Source organism: Globicephala melas, chromosome 11 (genome assembly GCF_963455315.2).
Source record: "Globicephala melas chromosome 11, mGloMel1.2, whole genome shotgun sequence".
In the NCBI taxonomy this organism is placed as follows: Eukaryota; Metazoa; Chordata; class Mammalia; order Artiodactyla; family Delphinidae; genus Globicephala; species Globicephala melas.
Genome location: NC_083324.2, coordinates 94,678,443 through 94,700,242, shown reverse-complemented (window position 1 = coordinate 94,700,242; position 21,800 = coordinate 94,678,443). Strand labels below are relative to the sequence as shown.

At 44.4% G+C, this 21,800-nt stretch overlaps 1 protein-coding gene and 1 pseudogene across 1 annotated transcript in view; one reads left to right on the top strand and one right to left on the bottom strand.

Annotated features, from left to right (window-relative positions):
* The window catches only part of ELOVL2 (ELOVL fatty acid elongase 2), a 69,829-nt gene that overhangs the window by 23,404 nt on the left and 24,625 nt on the right, over nt 1-21,800 (bottom strand). The window contains exons 2-3 of the mRNA XM_060307672.1: nt 6,118-6,181; nt 1,287-1,474 (exon numbers count right to left, since the gene is read on the bottom strand). Coding sequence (XP_060163655.1) covers nt 1,287-1,474; nt 6,118-6,181 — 252 coding nt within the window. The remainder of the gene's footprint in view (nt 1-1,286; nt 1,475-6,117; nt 6,182-21,800) is intronic.
* On the top strand, nt 11,955-14,329 carry LOC115866153 (large ribosomal subunit protein uL4-like; annotated as a pseudogene).

Genomic DNA, 21,800 nt, shown 5'->3' with positions numbered 1-21,800 from the left:
CTGACACTTGAATTCGGATCTTCTGCCTCCACTGCACCGTTGCTTCCAGCAGGGATTAGAGCTTCCAGCGCAGATAGATGGTCAGGCCGGCTCCCCTGATGCAGCTGCCACTTCTGGGAACCACCCAAGGAAGAGTAACTCTCCCTCTGTCATACAGGGAGAAACTAACTCCGTAAATTACTATCTTGCAAGCTCATCTAGTGAACTAAAAAGCCTACCCAGAGAAACCTAAAATAGAAATTCCCCTTTTAGAGTCAGGGAAATCAGGGAGCACCTATGTGACATAACCTTAGAGCTATCAGCATGGCTTTCCTGACCCCAAATTCTGTCTCCTGCACTCTGATGCCTCAAATTCCATAATTAGAGTTTCATGACAGTCATTTGTAGATACTGGTTATTAAGCATTATTAGAATGGTGCATATTAGACTAATGTGCAGATTAAACTCTATGGGTGAGATGGCCTGTATTCTAGGCAAGAGTTTATTTTCGTTTAGAAGCCAAGGACACCAGGAAGCCAGCTATACCTGTGCCACTGTCAGCCATTTATAACTTATATGAATGAGTTTATCCTAACTTTTCCCCAAAAAGTCTGTTCTGTTTTAGTTCTCTCTCTCAAGCACATTTATTTAACACTTTTCGATTTTCTCTTGTATTATAGTAAAATAACCTTTGGTTGTAATAGGCAGGGCAATCATTACTTGTTCTTTTTCTTGTGAAATTACTTAGGTTTGGCACGTTATAAAGGAGCAGGGAAGACATGATGTAATGTGGGGAGCCACAGCCGAGCTGGAATGTCACCCCAGGCCTCTGGAAGCCAGTCCTGAGGATACACAGTGACCCAGAGATGGGAGGAGTATCCTTTAAGGGAACGTATATTTGCATTTCGGTCAAGCTAACTGCATTTGATATTTAACTTAAAAAAGTTACTCAACAGCTGTCTGTTCTCAGGCAAATCAGGTTAACTTTTCTAAGCGTCCGTATCATAATCTATAAAAGAAGAAAACTATATATGATCTTTAAAGGCCCATTCAGACCTAAATTGTGATTTTAAATTACAATGAAAGACTAAGGACTAAAGAAATAGGTCTAAATTGGGCTAAAAAACATTCAAGTTAGAAACAAAGACTTCTAGGACTTTTGGAAGGAATAACATCAGATACCGGAACCTTGAGATGTTAAAGAACAGTACTGATAGCAACCGTGGATAGTTCTAGAACGCCAGATGTAACTGCTTCTAAAAATCACTCGGTCACTGTTCCCCAGCGTCGGCTACACAAATACTTACCTCTGCCAGCATGTACGCGGAGAGAAGTGTGATTCCAAGATTGTACAAGGTGAGGACGCCCCTGAGGGAAAGAGCAGGTCTGCTCCTCATGTATCTGTTGCCCAGCCATATGGAAAGCAGGTATAAGACAGTGAGAGAAAAGGTGGGAAGGTAGGAGTCCAACAGGAACCACCCTCTGACTCGAGAATCTGCAAAGAAACACACAGTGAGAATCCCGCGGGCACCCCACGCGCTCAGTTGGGAGACACGGTCACGTGTGCTGTATTTGCTCACCCAAGTTCGACAGGGAACTGCAGGCCACAGCGTGAGCAAGCTGGGTCTGAGTTATAGTTCGGAAGAAGAAACGAGTGGGGGCTGGAATAGTTAAGGAGGGGCCCGTGGAGCAAACAGGGCTTCAGCTGAACGCTGAGTGACAAGGACAAGTAATAAAGGTGGGAAGTCACAGTTCTTGAATGTCTAACTTTGGAACAGTTACCGTAGTTACTCTCAGTAAATATGAAGTATTATGCCATTTTATGGATGTAAAAACAGCTCCGAAAGCGTCAGCATTTGCAGAAGGCGCTCCGGTGGCTGGGAATTCACGCCCGCCTCCCGTCCATTTCACCTTTCTGCTGCCTCCCGTGGAGAAGCTTTGGGTCGACAGGAGAGCAGACACAATGATAGCGTGTCCTAATTCCTGGAACCCACACTCCCTGGAATTTGCTTAGGATCACTGTGCATAAACCAGGAACGGCTGAGCGTTCAGCTGATCCAAATAGAGCAGTGGGATTACAGAAGGGCAAGCACGAGGAGCTGCAGACGGCAAAGGCGGAGCCTCGGATTCAGAGGCGAGAGCAGAAAATCAAACCGGGGACCCAAACCTGATCGTGGACCAAAAGTACAAGCAGCCAGGAGGCAAGAACCTGGACAGAGGTGTCCCTCTGTTTATTTAGCTTTAAAATTTTAAAACCTAAGTAAAACACACATTGTAGATCTATAACATAGTAATTAGAAAATAACTGTAGGCACAAAACGATTTTTGTTCTCTGCTCCTTTCTGTTGCTTAAACAGAGAAAATGATTTGGCCCAGAATTATGAAAACCGCATGCTGTTTTTTTTTTTTTTTTTTCCTGTGGTATGCGGGCCTCTCACTGTTGTGGCCTCTCCCGCTGCGGAGCACAGGCTCTGGACGCGCAGGCTCAGCGGCCACGGCTCACGGGCCCAGCCGCTCCACGGCATGTGGGATCTTCCCGGACCGGGGCACGAACCCGTGTCCCCTGCAACGGCAGGCGGACTCTCAACCACTGCGCCACCAGGGAAGCCCCTGTGTGCTGTTTTTGATCTCTGTAAATAGAGCTGTAGGAACTGGTTTCTCCCTTTTCCTGATTCCTCTGGTCCCCGCGGTCCCAGTTCCCCTTTCTGCTCCCTGCCACCCCATCTACCCCCAGCTTCTCTACACCCCCCATCCTACAGAGCACCATTTCTGTGAGCAAAGTGCCTTCTCAAGCTCTGTCCCACCGCTTACTCTGTAAAGACTTCTCCTTATTCTGACAGAGATAAAAAGGTGAGAGAGGAGCATTCACGCAACTAACAGATATTACCTTCGGCACAACTGGCTCACAATAATCCGTCATAAATTTCGCGCACTGGGCCACTTCCTAACATCCACCTCCACATCCTACGTGCCACGCGGCCTAAAGCCTACGTGTCCTTCGACCCCCAGGATCAAGGTCCTGGCCTCTGAAGGAAGCCATTCCCCACTGCTCTTCCATAACTACAGCTACTCATCTGCATGACAAAATAGTTATTTTACAATTTACAAGTTATCATGGCTATAACGCTGTTACTATAATTAACATTTACGGAGCACTGATTCTGTGCCCCACACAGTCCTAAAGCCTTGGATATACATTAACTTCCTGAAAATCCTCAGGACAAGCTAACGATACAGGTGACATTTTTAACAGCTTCATGGAGGTGTGGTTGATAAAGTCCTGCACATATCTACTGTGGACAATTTGCGGAGTCTGGACATCTGCCAACCCCTGTGATGCCATCACCACAGGCGAGGTGACAGATAAATCCATCACACAGGTGGTACGATCTCCACTTTATGATTGAGAAAAATTGGGTAAAAGAAGTTAACTAACTTGAGCTAAACTGCTACCCTGCCTCTTGTTAATGGTATTATGGGTTGAACTGTGTCCCCCAGAAAGCTGTGTTCAAGTCCTAACTCCTGGTATCTGTGAATATAACCTTATTTGGAAATAGGGTCTTTGCAGACGTAAACCGGTTAAGATGAGGTCGTACTGGATTATGGTGGGCGCTGCTCAGTGACCAGTGTCCGTCCTGACAAGGAGGGCAGACTGGCTCTCAAGGAGGAGAAGGCCCCATGGAGACAGAGGTAGAGACGGAGCCACGCAGCTGCAAGGCAACAGTAGAAAGCAGCGAGGGCCGAGGCAGGAACAGGCTTCCCTGAAGCGCGGAGGGAGCAGGGCCCTGCCGACACCCCGACTTCCAGAGCCGTGGGAGAATAAACTGCTGTGTTTCCAGCCATACAGTCTGTGGGGTTTTGCTACGACAGCCCCAGAAACGAGCACACGTGGTTTACTTCCTTGCTTTTCGACTGCCTCAGAGGTGACAGTTCTACCTCCCAGCCACAGTGCACGCTCCGTGAGACCCGACTACGTCTTATATTTCTACTCTGTCTCTCTCGTAACTTATCGCCACTCAGTGCAGAGTTGACGGGAACAGTCATCAAATGCGTATCGATCGACACACTGAGTCAAGCGCGTTTAGCTAATACAGCGCCCGAGGCTGGCGTTTTCTTTTGTCCCAGCCCTGTGAATGTTTGCCGCCGTTGTTGGGGAAGACCATAACTGTTCCGACCAAAAGATGGGACCAGATACTTATATCATTTATTATCTTTGGGGCTTGAGATGTTAGCTCTGCATCTGGGTCACGTATTTGCCTAGAACCATCTCCCTTGATGGTACCAACGTGGCGTAGGTAAAGTCAGAAAAGGCTTGGGGACACCTGTGGGTTTAGCAGGGGGCCTGCCAGACAATTTAAGTTTGGGCCACCCCTCAAAGGGGAAGTGGGCACTAGATGGCCTGGAGGCTAGACTCCCTGTCACTGTGGAGGTCACCTGATCCAGCTGTCAACTGTCAATCTCACAACCTCCTTGCTACAAAGGAAACTCCCACAAAAATGACCACTGCTGAGCAGACAACTGCAATCCTAGCCTTAATTAATCCCCATCCACAGTAATAAGAAATCATCCCAGGTCACAGTGACCTTACCAGTGGCAAAGTTCAGCATGACCTTGGCTCAGAGACACTGATGGCTCTAGTGCAAATGTCACGTAGAAAGCCGGTCACCCAGAAGCCCCGCATGCCTGTTAGAGTATCACGCTGCCTGCTACAGCGGTACAGCAGAGAACACATCACATAAAGCAGGTTACGAGCTACAGGTCCCACCCTGCCTGTAGGATCATCACAAGGATAAAACGGAAAACGAGACAAAACGAAAACCAAAGGCAATGTGAAAAAATATACATATATGTTAAAGCTCTGTACAATCAGTACCATTTCACTAAAACTATATAAATAGTCATTCACACAGGATAATTTATGGAGCCTGTATGGAAACTGGAGAGTGGTCTAAATCATCTCGGTGTGATTCTGTTTAAAGATTTTGAGAAACAGGAGAACCTCATTTCCCTCCCCCTCCCACCCAATAATGCTGAGGACAGAACTTGTAGATTTTCCAGCTTTGTGAACCAGCAAGGCTCAAGGGAAACAAAACGTGCTGTGGAAAACTTATTCACTGATTTGCAAAATACAGTGTCTCACAGGTTCCTAGGACTGTAATACACCCTGGAGATAACAGTCACGGATCCTGCCCTCGTGGGAGAAAGAGCTATTAATAAAGCGTATGAAGGAAATAAACAGAGGCTGAAATACAGCGTGATGAGAGGCTTTCGATTTGCCACTCTCGAGGGCAAATCTCTGCCATCCTGGTCAGGGAAAGCCTGTCGGGGAAGGTAACGTTCACAGGCCGGCACCTGACCTATGAGGAGGAGCTGACTACACTGGGGAGCCGGAGGTCTTAGCGGGAGGAACAGCAAATGAACGACTGCTACATGTCGAGGAAGTAAGATGTCTAGAGCAGCAGTGGCGTCGGAGAGGCAGCTGCGGCTGCACAGTACACGACTGCGTGGTCCGCGGTGAGGAACTGGGTTTTCATCCTGAGGACGCCGGAAGATGCTGGTGAGTGTTAAGCCAGAGTACCACATTCTGTGATTTAGGCTTCTTAAGTATTATTGCAGCTGACACTTAACAGATGATGAGAAAGGGGCAGACGCATCTGGATGCCCCGCAGCGGTCCGAGTGACCGGTGGTGGAGGAAACATCGGGACACTCAGACGGCTGAGCTGCGGAGCCCGACCTCGCGGCCCTGGGCCGATGAAGCCCACACTGCCTTAGAGGGAGTTGCCCAGGGCAGGTAAGGGCAGAAGGGCTGCGTGTGACTGTGCGGGTGAGGAAGTGGGAGGAGGGTGGGCGGCGCGGCGGAGAGGATGCAGCAGACCTGGAAGGAAAGGCACCGCCACCTGGCGGCCGGAGGCAAGGAGCGCACCGCGCGCTGTTCCCGCTGCCGGAGCCAGAATCCCGGGAGAGGCTGAGCAGGAGGGAGGGGCGCCTCCGCACGTTCTGGGAGAAGGACATCGAAGGTGAGGGCGGGTAAGTCCCTCCATGCCAAGTACCACTGTCAAGACACCAGAAGGGACACCATCCTCCCCTCTAACTAAACCATGTGCCTTCCACATTGAGTTCTCAAGCAGCTCACTCACCCCGAGGTCCAAACATATTGTCCAAAAAGGCATTGATTTCACCATCAAAGGCCTTTAGATGCTCCTGAAAAGACAAAGAAAAAATGATTTAAGTGGGTGTTTTTGGAATCTCTCAAAATGAACCACTGCCAACAACATGAGGCTGACAGACTCTCCAAGGGTCCTGGCCTTGAGGACTTTGACTGCAGAGACTTAAGGAAAGTGAACCAGTGAATGCAGCCTCACCTTCACAAGCCTGTAAGGATTTGGAAGGAAACAATTCCTCTTTCATTTTCTTAGGCAAGAGGAGTCCTGGAAGACAGGTTTGGTACCTTTAGACACTGAAGGGTTACTGACCATCCCATTTCCCCGGACAATGCTTTTAGAGGCGTACTTTTCCAGAAGCAACTTCTATTGCTGCAATTAACAGGGGTTGTGTGCAAGCAACGGGGGAAGTCTACACCTGCATTACATAATTATTAAATGAAAATTCAGCTGAATTGTATTTCACAAAGCTGAATGTAAAGCCATAAAGACGACGTTTTTCAAGTAAGGAAATGAAGCACTATAGCTATTTTCCCCACTACCTTTATGTTTTGTTTGTTTTCAAAACATTTTCAGTACATTAGCATCTATTTAACAGTACAGTAGACAGCATCACTAGGGTATCCCAGATTAACTACCACCACTTTAACTGGATTCAGGTTGAGATTGGAGAGTTTCTGCTAAGAATCTTAATGTTGATGAACCGGTTGCTGGCTCTTGACTTGGCTCCCTTCACGCTGCTCTGACATTATACCTCTCAAAATACCTGCTCAGGTGTTCCCTACCCCTGCTGCTAAGGTCTAGAGCACCTCCCTCAAGCGAAGGTAGGAAAAGCTGGATCACTGAACAGTGCTCCTAGGAAAGGGATCTGTGAGGGGGATTTTGGGCGAGTGGACCGGTCCCTGACTGCGTGAGTTTCCTGGACGGCCCTCAGGAAGTTTGTACAGAACGTTCTCCATAATCAATAGCTGGAGTGCAGTCAAAAGCATCTTATTCTCAAAGAAAACATAGGTGCAGAAGAGGAGAATTAAGTTCCTGCCATCTGTAAAGAAGACGTGCACGTTGGTGACTGGCACGTACAGTTTGCATCTGTCCCTTATTCGTGTCATTGATCCGAAGAGAAATGTCAAGGAAACTTAGGTCTCTGGGAACCTTAGGAAGCTTGGGAAGAAGGGTAACGATGAAAGCCTAGCACTTATTAGCACCCGCGACTTGCTGACCAGTGTATTAGGACCTTTATTATTTTATCATATCTCTATGAAAAGTATCTGGGCTAAACCAACTTTGGAAGGTTTTAAACAGTGTCTTTACTTTTGGTTTCCATAATGGTCATCTTGGGAGACCTCCAGATTGGAGAAAGGTCAACTATCTAACATCTCAGTGTGACAGAACTTTGTGTTGCCGTTAGAATAGGGCAGATCTGTCCAGAGGCCTCTCATTCCTGAGCAAAGAATGTTAACCTCAATGATGTTCCCACCCTCATGACAGACACCAATAAAATCTTCATTGCCACATCTACCCACAACATTTAAACTTTTCCAATTTGTTTGCTGGGTTCAAAATCCATCTTCCATCTGTCGAGCTAAGAAAACTCTAAAGGTCACAAAGCTCGTATTATTTCTATTATCTTGCAGAAATTTAGTCACAGTGGAGAAAAACAGAAACAAAAGAGGGGAAGACATGAACAGAAAATAAGAGAATGAAAGATGAATACGAGCGAATTCTTTCAGTCATTAATTTACTGATTCATTAACTGATTTTCTGGACATTACTATGCACCAGCACCGTGTTAGATGCTGAAACATGAAGTCAAACGAGGCATGGTCCTTATCTTCAGATAGGGTAACAAGCAAGTAATCAGTAATTACGGACCAGTTTTTTAAGGAGGATGAGAGGGGTTTACGCGACGTGCTGTAAGAAGGGAGAGAAAGGAAGTATTATTCAGCCATAAAAAGAAGGAAATCCTGCTATTTGCGACAATGCGGATGGACCTTGAGGGCATTACGCTAAGTGAATAAATAAGTAAGAGAAAAACAAATACTGTATGGTCTCACTTATGTACGGACTTTAAAAGAAACAAAACAAAAAAACCAAACTCACAGATACAGAGAACAGATTGGTGGTTGCCAGAGGTAGGGGCTGGGGGATAGGAGAAACGGGTGAAGGGGGTCAAAAGGTACAAATTCAGTTATGAAAAAAATTAAGTCAGGGGGTGCAGTGTGCAGCATGGTGACTAGAAATGACAACACTGTATCGCATATTTGAAAGTTGCTAAGAGAGTAGATCTTAAAAGTTCTCATCACAAGAAACAAACTGTAACTGTGAGGTGACGGATACTAACTAGACTTACTGCGGTGCTCATTTTGCAACATATACAAATACCAAATAATTATACTGTACACCTGAAACAAAAGAAAAGCCAGGAGATTTCATGCAAATCTCTTATAAAAAGAGAAGCCTTCCAGGAAGAGCTGCTGCTTTGCTGAGTTTTGAAAGACTCCAGGATGTCGTCTAGATGGAGAAGGAGGGAAGAGATCAGCAAACACACGGAGACATGACTCACCTGGGAAATGCTTATGGCCAGGGTCTCTAGGGACCTATCTGACAGAAATAAAGCCAAGGCTGGGAAAGTCAGAAACCTGAAAACAATCACCTCTTTGGTTCTGGGTTATTTAATACAGTTAGTGAGGATGTAGTCCAAAAAGACAATGATGAGAGGACATCAGAAGAACAAATCAGAGTTCACCCTGGGTCAGTATAAGGTAAGAGAAAGTACAGAGAAGGGGTAGCGTCAGCCAACTAAGGACGAACTGTTAGCAAGGGATGAGATCAGAGCGTGGGTAACGAGCTCCCAGCTGTACCCTGGGTCCTACGTATGGTAAACGCTGAAGTGTGCTGGACACTCTCTCAGGTGACCCCTAGGAGCTGAGAAAAACCGACTACCAGCAGCACTTCGTTCATTCAACCCACATTTCTGAACAGCTATTATGTACATAATACTTTTCAGACACATGAAGAGAAAAGGGATAGAGTGCTTGCCTCAAGAGCTTACAGACAAACTGGTAAGTGAGACGCGGAGAAGGGCAGACACCCAGCAGCTGAGGAGGCGGAGATACACAGAGCGGCCACACTGACGAAGACGCCACGCGAGTGAAGACCTAACGTGGGTTTTTAAAGATGGTGAGAGCTTGGATTAGGAGAGGGGAATAGTTCCGCCCTTAGACCTGGGCAAGACGGCTGCCGCCCTGCACCCCACACTTCAGAGGGCACCACTCTGGGCATCTTTTGGCTATTCCCCTCCACACAGGAAAAGAATCCTCTCAGCCGGGGAAACGCCTGTCCGTGGCCATAGCTTCCCCCTCCGGACTGCGTTCCAAGTTCCCCAGGCCACAGAATTCTCTGCCAAAGAATAATTCTGAGCTCACATCCAAAACAACTTTAGCTGTATCCCCTTGCCCGTGTAATAAAGCCCACGTTCCATGACTTTGAATTCAGTTTGTGCCTGTGTATAGCTACAGCTGAAGCATGGGAAGGCTGGGAGCAGGTAGGGCCTTATTTAAAGGTGTATCCCTGACTGCCGACCACAGATGATGAGAATGTAAGATGGTACAACCACACTGGAAAACGGTTTAGCAGTTTGGCAAAAACACAAATATTCACCTACCATATGATCCAGCATGCCACTTCTAGGCCACCCAAAAGAAAATAAAGCACATATCCGTGCAGAGACTCATATACAAGTACTCAGGGCAGGTGAATGGGTAAACAAACTGTGATATAACCACACAATGAAACACTACTCAGCGACATAAAGGCATGAACTACTGATGCACACACAACATGGATGAATCTCAAAATTATGATGTTGCATTAAAACTAGACCAAAAAAAAAGAATACACACTCTCTGTTTCCATTTATTTTCTGGCCTTTCATGTAAAAAGTTATCTATGTGATAGAAAATCAGTGGTTGCCTGGGGACTGCAAAGGAGAGGAGCAGAATATCCTTCAAATATGTGGGTGAAATAAGGACATTTTCATACACACGTAGGTGAGAGAATTTGTAGCATCAGAACTGCACCGCAATGTATGCTCAAGATGTTCTTTAAGGAACAATCTAGAGGGAAATGGTTCCATATGGAAAGTAGCATTTATGGAAAGGCATAAAGAGCATCAGAAATGTATCTTTCCAGGCTTCCCTGGTGGCACAGTGGTTAGGAATGTGCCTGCCAATGCAGGGGACACAGGTTCGAGCCCTGGTCCGGGAAGATCCCACATGCCACGAAGCAACTAAGCCCGTGCGCCACAGCTACTGAGCCTGCACTCTAGAGCCCGCGAGCCACAACTACTGAGCCCACGTGCCACAACTACTGAAGCCCCAGGCGCCTAGAGCCCGTGCACCGCAACGAAGAGTAGCCCCTGCTCGCCACAACTAGAGAAAGCCCACACACAGCAACAAAGACCCAACGCAGCCAAAAATAAATAAATTAGAAAAAAAAAAAAGAAATGTATCTTTCTGATCAAAGAGCCCTAGACCAGAGCAAGCTAACCTCCACCTACCTCATCACGTCCACTGCAACGGCCATCATCACCCCCCACACCCTGCGTATCCCACCCCAGGAGCAGTGCTGTGCACCACCCAGTGCTGCCCTGCATCTGCCCCTTGTTCTACTGCCAGAAGGAACACCACTTGGAGGTAGCGGGGACCCATCAGAGGCAGACCCACCGGGCTGACTTCTTATGGAAAGGTGAGATGGTCTTCCCGGCCACGTGACATGCATCTCTCAGCACAGGTGGACTGGATCACCATGCACTCCTGCCTCTGCTCCCATGTTCTGAGAGTACCTGGGACACAGGAGAGCCGTGAGGGGCACACCTAAGTTTTGGCCACCACGGTGATGACTGAGACTCAACATAAATCAGGGGCATCTCAAACAGGAGGCCACTTCCTGGTCTGTTCTTGAAGGTGTGAACTCTGATTGCTGCGGGGACTGCCTCAGCCTCAACACCTGGACGGCTCAGACTTTCCTCTGCAAAGGCCGTCTTGCGATCGGATGAGAATAGCTATCACCATGAAGCAGGGCCGTTCTACGGAAGCCGAGCCAGGAAGCAAGGCAGAAATAAACCTGCCACCAGAGCTCCGCTGGTGCGTCCTCTGGTCTCTAAGCGCTCTCTAAACCAGATGCCGGTTTCTCTCTTCCTTTCCTTCTCCCCCGTCCTTTCCTTCATCATGTTCCTTGTTCCTCTTCTCACATCCCCTCCCCTTCTTCCTCTTTCCTCCCTCCTTCACTCATTCCTTCTTCACATTCCTTCAGTGTTGTTTTAGGCAGTTACGGTTTTTAGTATTTATCACGGGCATTATGTTGTATAAAAATCCAATGATTCTAGCTCTTGGATTGGTCCTATTTTGTTGATGTAGTTTTTTTCCGGACACACAGGCTCAGTGGCCATGGCTCACGGGCCCAGCCGCTCCGCGGCATGTGGGATCTTCCCGGACCGGGGCACGAACCCATGTCCCCTGCATCGGCAGGTGGACTCTCAACCACTGCACCACCAGGGAAGCCCTGTTGATGTAGTTTTACATGACATTTTAAGAAAACTTATTCAGTCAGAATAGTTACCTATTTTTCCATGACCAACCCCCTTCCTCACTGCTTTTTAAAATGAGCAAAAGCCATTAAGATTATGAAACAGACTCTTAAGTTGGAAGAAGACACAGTATCCAAACCTTTACATTGTTTTTTTTTAATATTTCAGAGAAAACTAAATCTGAAGTGTTCGATGACAGCAGGTGAGGAAATGGGATCTGACAGCTCAGGTTAACCAGACATGACTCTGAAAATCTCAGGGGCAAGGGACAGACGAGAGCCCCATCCCACAGTGAGGCCTCTCTCCTGTTCCCCAGGCTCGGGATGGCTGTCAAACACTGAAACCCCTCTTGCAGGCCCCTGAGGGATTGCTCCCAGCCAGCTGCCCATGTGTTTGAAGAATGGAAACGCGTTCACATTTGTGAACGATTCTGGGAGGTTTGGAGGACGGCTAAAAGCAGATGTGATAAAATCTTCGCCTTTCATGCAGCTGAGTTCCCACGATGTCACTCACGCATTTTACACTGATCCCCCCAAACTGCCCTGCAGAGGTCCACCCACTCAACACCTACTTTCCACTACCATACCCTGGAGGGAGCAGCTGACTATGGTAGGCTGAGGGGAGGCACGAGGTAGGGAACTCTAATTCGCTTATGGGAACTCTAAATCGTTATAAAAATTACTCCATAGCTTTTCCTGTGGGAGCCGCCGGGTTGGGAGGAGTGTGGCCTTCTCCTCTCCCCGCCATGGCGTGTGCTCGTCCACTGATATTAGTGTACTCTGAAAAGGGGGAGTCATCTGGCAAAAATGTCACTTTGCCTGCTGTGTTCAAGGCTCCCATTCGACCAGATATTGTGAACTTTGTTCACACCAACTTGCGCAAAAACAACAGACAGCCCTATGCTGTCAGTGAATTAGCAGGTCACCAAACCAGTGCTGAGTCTTGGGGAACCGGCAGAGCTGTGGCTCGAACTCCCAGGGTTCGAGGTGGCGGCACTCACCGTTCTGGCCAGGGTGCTTTTGGAAATATGTGTCGTGGGGGCTGCATGCTTGCACCAACCAAGACCTGGCGACACTGGCACCGCAGAGTGAATACAACGCAGAAGCGACATGCCATCTGCTCTGCGTTGGCTGCCTCGGCGTTACCAGCGCCAGTCATGTCTAAAGGTCATCGTACAGAGGAAGTTCCTGAACCTCCTTTGGTGGTTGAAGATAAAGTTGAAGGCTACAAGAAGACCAAGGAGGCTGTTTTGCTCCTGAAGAAATTTAAGGCTTGGAATGATATCAAAAAGGTCTACGCCTCGCAGCGGATGAGAGCTGGCAAAGGCAAAATAAGAAATCGTTGCCGTATCCAGCGCAGAGGACCCTGCATCATTTATAATGAGGACAATGGTATCATCAAGGCCTTCAGAAACATCCCTGGAATTACTCTGCTTAATGTAAGCAAACTGAACATTTTGAAACTGGCTCCTGGTGGGGCATGTGGGACGTTCCTGCATTTGGACTGAAAGTGCTTTTCCACAAGTTAGAGGAGCTGCATGGCACTTGGCGTAAATCTGCCTCCCTCAAGAGTAACTACAACCTCCCCACGCACAAGATGCTCAATACAGACCTTAGCAGAATCTTGAAAAGCCCAGAGATCCAAAGAGCCCTCCGAGCACCACGCAAGAAGATTCATTGCAGAGTCTTGAAGAAGAATCCACTGAAAAACCTGAGAATCATGTTGAAGCTAAACCCATATGCAAAGACCATGCGCCAGAACACCATTCTTCGCCAGGCCAGGAATGCTTTCTCACATTACCTTGGGCAACTGGGATTCTCACAAAATCCGGATGGATAGAGCAGTAGCAGCACTAGAAGCCAAATCAGATGAGAAGGGGATTCCAGGCAAGAAGGCTGTGATGGGAAAGAAGGGAAAGGAGGCTGTTTGCGTTAAGAAGCTGAAGACGCCGAAGAAGCCAAAGAAGGCTTTGGTGGGAAAATAGGCTGCAGTGACCAAGAAACCAGCAGCTAAAAAGAAGCCTGCTAAAAAGAAGCCCACAGAAAAGAAACCCACCACAGAGGAAAAGGCGGCTGCTGCATAAACTTAAATTTGTTTATTCGGTAAAGGTCAAATCATTTTGGACAGCTAATTTTGAATAAAGACCTGATGATCCAAAAAAAAAAAATTACTCCATAGAACAAATAATGAGACTGAAACTAAGTCAGGTGATGAGGAATCTGGGGGAACATTTGTAATTTGATTGCCACATATAAAGGTAGATATAAATGAACTAATAACCACAATGGTGAGTAATAATAGTAGCTCCTGTTTTTCAAACACTTAATATATGCCAGGTATTTGATGCATATTAGCTAAAATTTTCACAATAGCCATGCAAGTTAGGTATTTCCCCCCATTTACAGAGGTGAAAACAGACTGAGCTCAAGAGTGGACCTGGGGACTTCCCTGGTGGCACAGTGGTTAAGGCTCCACTCCGCCTGCCAATGCAGGGGACACGGGTTCGAGGCCTGGTCCGGGAAGATCCCACATGCTGCAGAGCAACTAAGCCCGTGTACCACAACTACTGAGCCTGCGCTCTAGAGCCTGAGAGCCACAGCTACTGAAACCCACACACCTAGAGCCCGTGCTCCGCAACAAGAGAAGAAGCCACCTCAATGAGAAGCCCGCACACCGCAACGAAGAGTAGCCCCCGCTCGCCGCGACTAGAGAAAGCCCGCGCGCAGCAACCAAGACCCAACGCAGCCTAAATAAATAAAATATTAAAAAAAAAGTGGATCTGTTGTGTTTAACTTGAAGTAAGTTTGGTAACAACTGATCAGTGTTTTCACACCATTGTGGGGAAAGGTGTCCGAACTGGGACCGATGGGCTCCTTGTGGAGCTCACGCTGCTTCTTGTGCTGGGACATATTTCAGGACACCAAGCTGATGAAGAAAGCAGGGCTTGATAGTATTTGCATCCTAGGTAATAACCCTGAGGCTGTAGGCAGTTTCACTCAATTAAGGAGATGAAAGGGCTTTAGAGCAGAAAATCTTGCTGCAGTTTTGTTTCTGGGCCATTTCACCCCACACGGCTCTCTCATTTCATTCAGTGTCCGGTCGAATGGCGACTCCTTCCATGTTCCCCTAATTACTGAAGAGGAGGAAAGCCCCTGCTTTGTGGCGTCCTGATCTGTCTCCATCCCCTCACCGGCTCTGTGTTTTCTTTATGACACTTAGCATTACACAAACATTCACTGGCTGGTTACTGTCTGGGCCCTCCACCAAAACATAAGCTCCAACAGGCCATTTTATCCCAATTCCAAGAACAATGTCTGGCACCTCATGGGCACTTAATGCTTAATGAATGTGTTGGCAAAACTCTCATTCTTCTAAACCGTCACAGTACTCACCTGATACTTATTTCATATCACTTCGCATTCTTAGCTACATTTTTGTATATACAATCTGGTTTCCAGTATATTTTGAAAGATCCTTAACACTTGGTATATCATCAGGGTCTACTGGACCGAATTTTATTCTCTGAGGTTTTTTTTTTATACAAACCAAAAAATTTGTATATTTTTAAAGTAGAATAAAACTCATTCTATTTTGCAATTAAAATACGAGTTCAATGGACTCCTATAAATCTAATGTACACTGTGAGATCTTAGTGATCTTATTTTTTCTGTATCTTAAAACATTTGCTATTTAATCATCCTAGGAATTAGCTCACAAATACGCAACCATTTCAATCTGTGCTAAAAAAAATATGAAAATGTAAGAATGATAGAATTGCCTAGAAGGACAATGCAACAGTCACATAAGCCATCACTATTATATCATCCTTCATTTTCACTCTACCTGAAGTATTGCATCACTCTTTAAGAGGGTATAAAAAGAAGTTTGGAGACATTTTCACAGCTTTTTAAAGCTTTCATTGGACACAACTGAAAGTTTTCATGCTCTTAAGCTCTAACGATCACGTGGATCACCTGGGGATCTTGTGAAGGTGCTGGTTTTCATTCAGCTGGCCCAGGATGGGGCCTGAGAGTCTGCATTCCTACTAAGCTCCCAGGTGTGCATGCGACCACGCTTGGATTGGAATGATCTAGACCACTGTCTCTTGAAATTTGTTTCAATTATAAGCAAAGGCACATAAAAAATACCTTATAAAAAAACCAAGTTCTTGCTTACTTTCTACAAAGGTACCAAGTATTTTATTGCATATTCTACTCTGTGAAATTCAAACTTGCTGTATACTAGTTATGTCACTATGCATTTCACAGGTACCTTAGTAATTAACTGTCTCCACAAGCCCATTAGACAGTATCCACATTGCACAAACAGAAACAATCACTGGTTTGGTTGTATTCTTCCTTATATCTGCTATATCTGAATACAGTATTCTGAAAGTAGCCTACTAAGGGAAGAATGCAGAGAGACTGATGACCTCTCTTGATCAGGATATTGTATTTCTATTAAAGTATCAGAAAACTGCATTCACACATCACATCAGTTAGTCACTGTCAACATCACCAGACACTTCTCATGTTAATTGCTGTCAAATTCAAGCTTTACCCATCCTATATTCATACAACTGAATTTTTTTTTTTTTACTTAATGGAATTTTAGACCTTTATCCCTTTTGAATTTATCTTCATTTTCATCCCCACCTTTGTACTGATAAGATTATCTAAACTCCTAAATATTTATTTTCCCTTTGGTTTAGTCATTTTTAAAATGTCGGCACCTACCAATAAAGATGTTTAAAAAAAAAAGAGTCGGCACCTTTATTCACATTACTAATTAAAAGAAGTGGCATAGTCTGGGTGTTATGGACTGAATGTTTGTGTCTCTCATATTTATATGTTAAAGCCTTTACCCCCAATGTGATGGTATTTGTCGACAGGGCCTTTGAGAGATAATTAGATTTTGATGACCTCATGAAGGTGGGTCTTTATGATAGGATTAGTGCCCTTATGAGAAAGAGACCCCAGAGAATTTCTTCTTTCTCTCCCCCAGCCCGGTGAGGGCACAAGGAGAAGGTGGCTGTCTGCAAGCCAGGAAGAGGGCCTTCACCAGAAACCAGCCACACTGGCACCTGACTTCCAACTTCAGGTGACAGAACTGAGAAAATAAATTTCTACTGTTGAAGCCACCCAGTCCAATAGCCTTGAAGAATGCCTTTCTGTAAGCCTTAAAGAATGACTTTTTACAAGAAAAAAAATCATGGCTTGAAATCATCTAATGTAAAGTATGAGCTTCACATTAGCTGATTTGGTTTAGATAAATAAATACTTTAACAAACAGCAATCTGCCTATGCATGTATAGGTACAAGTATATATAATGTAAATATAGGAAAAATTTTGGAAGGGCACACAAACTTAAGAATGATTATCGCTGGGGAGGAAAGGAGAATGACAAGGGTAGTGGGAGAAGGCCAGGACAGACTGTCTTTACTCTGTATATGTCTTATGTCTTAGTTTTTAATAAGGAATCATTAACAGTATATTAGTTGTGTAATTAAAATATTACAATTAAAAACTAAGGGAAACGTTAACGGAATGATTACAGAGGAAAGTTGTATAAGTTCCTCCGTAAGTCTAAACAAACTAACAAAAAAACAATCAAAATTCTTAATAGGTCGTTCTCTTCCTATTCATCTGAAACAAAAGATGAAATAGATGATATCATGACATTAAATGACTAGAAATGTTACTCTGTGAAATTCTTGTCTAAGTACATGACAAGTAACTTAAATTTTCATCAAATATGTATTTTATTATTTTGTATTGATACAAACAGATTAGTCATTACTGTAATCAGCTCAAGGCCAGTTTTTGAAAAGAAAAAATTGACAAACCTTTAGCTAGGCTAACTCAGGAAAAAAAAAAAAAAGAGAACTCAAAATCAGAAATGAAAGACAGACATTACAACTGCTATCACAGAAATAACAAAGAATCATGCAAGACTACTATGAACAATTTACACCAAGAAACTGAATAACCTGAAAGAAATGGACACATTCCTAGAAACAACCAATACTGAATAACAGAAATCTGAACAGACTAGTTATGAGTGAAGAGCTTGAATCAGTAATCAAAACCCCCAAAATACAGAGAAGCCCAGGACCAGATGGTTTCACCGGTGAATACTGCCAAACATTTAGAGAATAATTAAGGCCAATTGCTCTCAAACTTTTCCAAAAAATGGAGAAAATACTTCCAAGCTCATTTTATGAGGCCAGCATTGTCCTGATACCAAAGCCAGATAAAGACACTAAAAGAAGATCACAGACCAATACCCATGATGAATATAGATGTAAAAATTCTCTATAAAATGTTAGCAAACCGAACACAACAGCACAAAATAATCATACATCACGATCAAGTGGGAATTGTCCCTGAGATGCAAGGATGATTCAACATATGCAAGTCAATAAATGTGGTACACCACATTAACATTAGAATGAAAGATAAAAATCATATAACCAGGGGCTTCCCTAGTGGCGCAGTGGTTGAGAGTCTGCCTGCCAATGCAGGGGACACGGGTTCGTGCCCCAGTCTGGGAAGATCCCACATGCTGCGGAGTGGCTGGGCCTGTGAGCCATGGCCGCTGAGCCTGCGCGTCCGGAGCCTCTGCTCCGTAACGGGAGAGGTCCCAACAGTGAGAGGTCCGCATACAGCAAAAAAAAAAAAAAAAAAAATCATATAACCATCCCAATAGATGCACAAAAAGCATTTGACAAAATACAACATACTTTTATAATAAAAACACTCAACAAATTGGGTATAGGAGAAACATACCTCAACATAATTTAAAGGCTATATATGACAAACCCACAGCCAACATCATACTCAATGGTGAAGGGTTGAAAGCTTTTCCTCTAAAATCAGGAACACGACAAGGGTACCCACACTCACCACTCTTATTGAGCATAAGAGCAGTAAGGCAAGAAAAATGAAATAAAAAGGCATCCAAATTGAAAAGGAAGAAGTCTTTGTTTTCAGATGATCTGATCTTATATATAGAAAATCCTAAAGACCCACCAAAAAACTCTAGAACTGATGAATTCAGTAAAGTTGCGGAATAGAAAAATCAACATATGGAAAACAGCTGCCTTTCTCTACATTAACATCTAAACATCTGAAAAAGAAATAAAATAATTCCATTCATTTTAGCATCAAAAACAATAACATACCTATGAATAAATTTAACCAAAGAGATGAAAGATCTGTACACTGAAAACCACAAGACTCTGATGAGAGAAACTGAAGACACAAATAAAGATACCCCACGTTCATGGATAAGAATTAATATTGTTAAAATGTCCATGCTTCCCCCAAAGCCATTTACAGATCCAATGCAATCCATATCAAAATTCCAATGACATTTTTTTCACAGAAGTAGAAAAAAAGCCTACAATTTGTATAGAATGACAAAAGATCCTCAATGGCTACAGCAATCCTGAGAAAGAAGATGAAAACTAGAGGCATCACATGTCCTGATTTCAAACAAAAATATAGCTACAAAGCTATAGTAATCAAAACAGTAAGATACCAGCACAGAAACAGACACATAGACCAATGGAGCAGAACTGAGAACCCAGAAATAAACTTTCAGATATGTGGTCAACCAACATCTGACAAGGGAGCCAAGAATACTCAATGGGGAAAAGACAGTCTCTTCAATAAATGGTGTTGGGAAAACTGAATAACCACATGCAGGAGAGTGAAATTGGACCCCTTTCTTACACAAATCACAAAAATTAACTCAAAATGGAATAAAGATTTAAATATAAGACCCAAAACCACAAAATTCCTGAAAGAAAACACAGGGAAAAAGCTCCTTGACATTTATCTTAGCAGTGATTTTTTGGATATGATGCCAAAAGCACAAGCAAGAAAAGCAAAAATAAGTGGGACTACATCAAACTAAAAAGCTTCTGCACCACAAAAGAAACAATCAACAAAATAAAAAGGCAACTTACAGAAAGGAAGAAAATATTTGCAAATCATATATCTGGTAAGGGGTTAATATCCAAAATATATAAAGAACTCATACAACTCAGGGACTTCCCTGGTGGTCCAGAGGTTAAGAATCCGCCTTCCAATGCAGGGGACGTGGGTTTGATCCCTGGTCGGGGAACGAAGATCCCACATGCTACCGGGCAGCTAAGCCCATGCACCACAGCAACTACAGAGCCCATGCACCGCAACTAGAGAGAAACCCGCGCACTGCAATGAAAGATCCTACATGCCACAACTAAGACTGGATGCAGCCATAAACAAATATTAAAAAGAACTCATACAACTCAATAGTAAAAAAAAACCTAAAAAAACCCCCAAAAACAACAACCTGATAAAAAAATGGGCAGAGGAACTGAACAGGCATTTTTCCAAAGACAACATACACATGGCCAACATGTATATGAAAAGATGATCAACATCACTAATCAGAAATGTGAAACCATAATGAACTATCATCTCACACCTGTTAGAATGGCTGTTGTCAACAAGACAAGAGTTGAAAGTGTTGACAAAGATATGAAGAAAGAACACCCTTGTTCACTGTTGGTGGGAATGTAAATTGGTGCAGCCACTGTGGAAAAGAGTATGGAGGGTCCTCAAAATATTCAAAATAGAACTACCATATGATCCCGGAATCCTACTTCTAGATATATATCCAAAGGAAATGAAAACAAGATCTCAAAGAAATCTGTGCCCCCATGTTCACTGCAGCATTATTTACAAAGGCCAATATATGGAAACAATCTAAGCATTCATCAATGGGTGAACAGATAAAGATGTAACAACACACACACACACACACACACACACATGAATATCAGCCGTGAGAGAAAAGAAAATCCTACTGTTACAGCAACTCAGATGAACCTTGAGGATGTTAAGCTAAGTGAAATAGGCAGAGAAAGACAAATACATTGAATATAAAAAAGCTGAATCATAGAAACAGAGCAGAGTGGTAGCACCAGGGGCTGGGAGGTGGGGGAAATTGGGAGACACTGATTAAAGGGTACAAACTTCCGGTTATAAGATTATTAAGTTCTGAGGATCTAATACACAGCATCGTGAATACTGTTAACAATACTGTATTTTATAGTCCCTGAAAGTTGCTAAGAGTGTGGATCTTAAATGTTTTCACCACAGAAAAGAAATGGTAATTATGTGATGAGATAGTGTTAGCTAATGCTACAGTGATAATTTGTTTTTGCAATAAATGTGTCAAATCATATTATACACCTTAAACTTACACAATGTTACATGTCAGTTATATCTCAATAAAGCTGGAAAAAATAGTAATCAGCACAACTCTCAAGAGTAATTGGCAGTGTTTGGTTAAATCTTTGAGTCTTATATTACATACTCTAAGCTAACAAAACTCAACTATCTTCAAAAGATCGGTAGCTGTTCAGTATTTTGCGACAGGTCTTTCAGAGATGCCTTCAGAGAAGGGTACCAGAGGGTCCTTCAACTCTTCAGTTACTCCCCTCCGCTTCATCCCCTAACATACACCACAGCAAGAGGTGTCTGCGTGAAGAGTGGCCGATTCCCACGCTAAGAGAAGAATTTTTCTTTGATCAAAAGAAACCCATTTAGGGCTTTCTTTAATGCGTTTGTAGCCGTCTGTTCTCAAAACACCGGTCGGTTTACCATTTTGTTAGAAGTAAAAACAGAATTTCTTTTTCCCTAGTAGGTTAAAATTATACAAAAAAAATCAAAGCCCCAAACCAAGCGAAGTCCAGTGACAACCTCATTTTTTTTTTTTTTTTTGCGGTAAGCGGGCCCCTCACCGCTGCGGCCCCTCCCGTTGCGGAGCGCAGGCTCCGGACGCGCAGGCTCAGCGGCCATGGCTCACGGGCCTAGCCGCTCCGCGGCATGTGGGATCTTCCCGGACCGGGGCACGAACCCGTGTCCCCTGCATCGGCAGGCGGACTCTCAACCACTGCTCCACCAGGGAAGCCCTAACCTCATTATTTTTTATCATTACCAGTGTTATTATTATTTCAATACAGTGCAAATAACACAGTACAGAACTCAGGAAGGAAAGTCCACTCTATTAGTGATC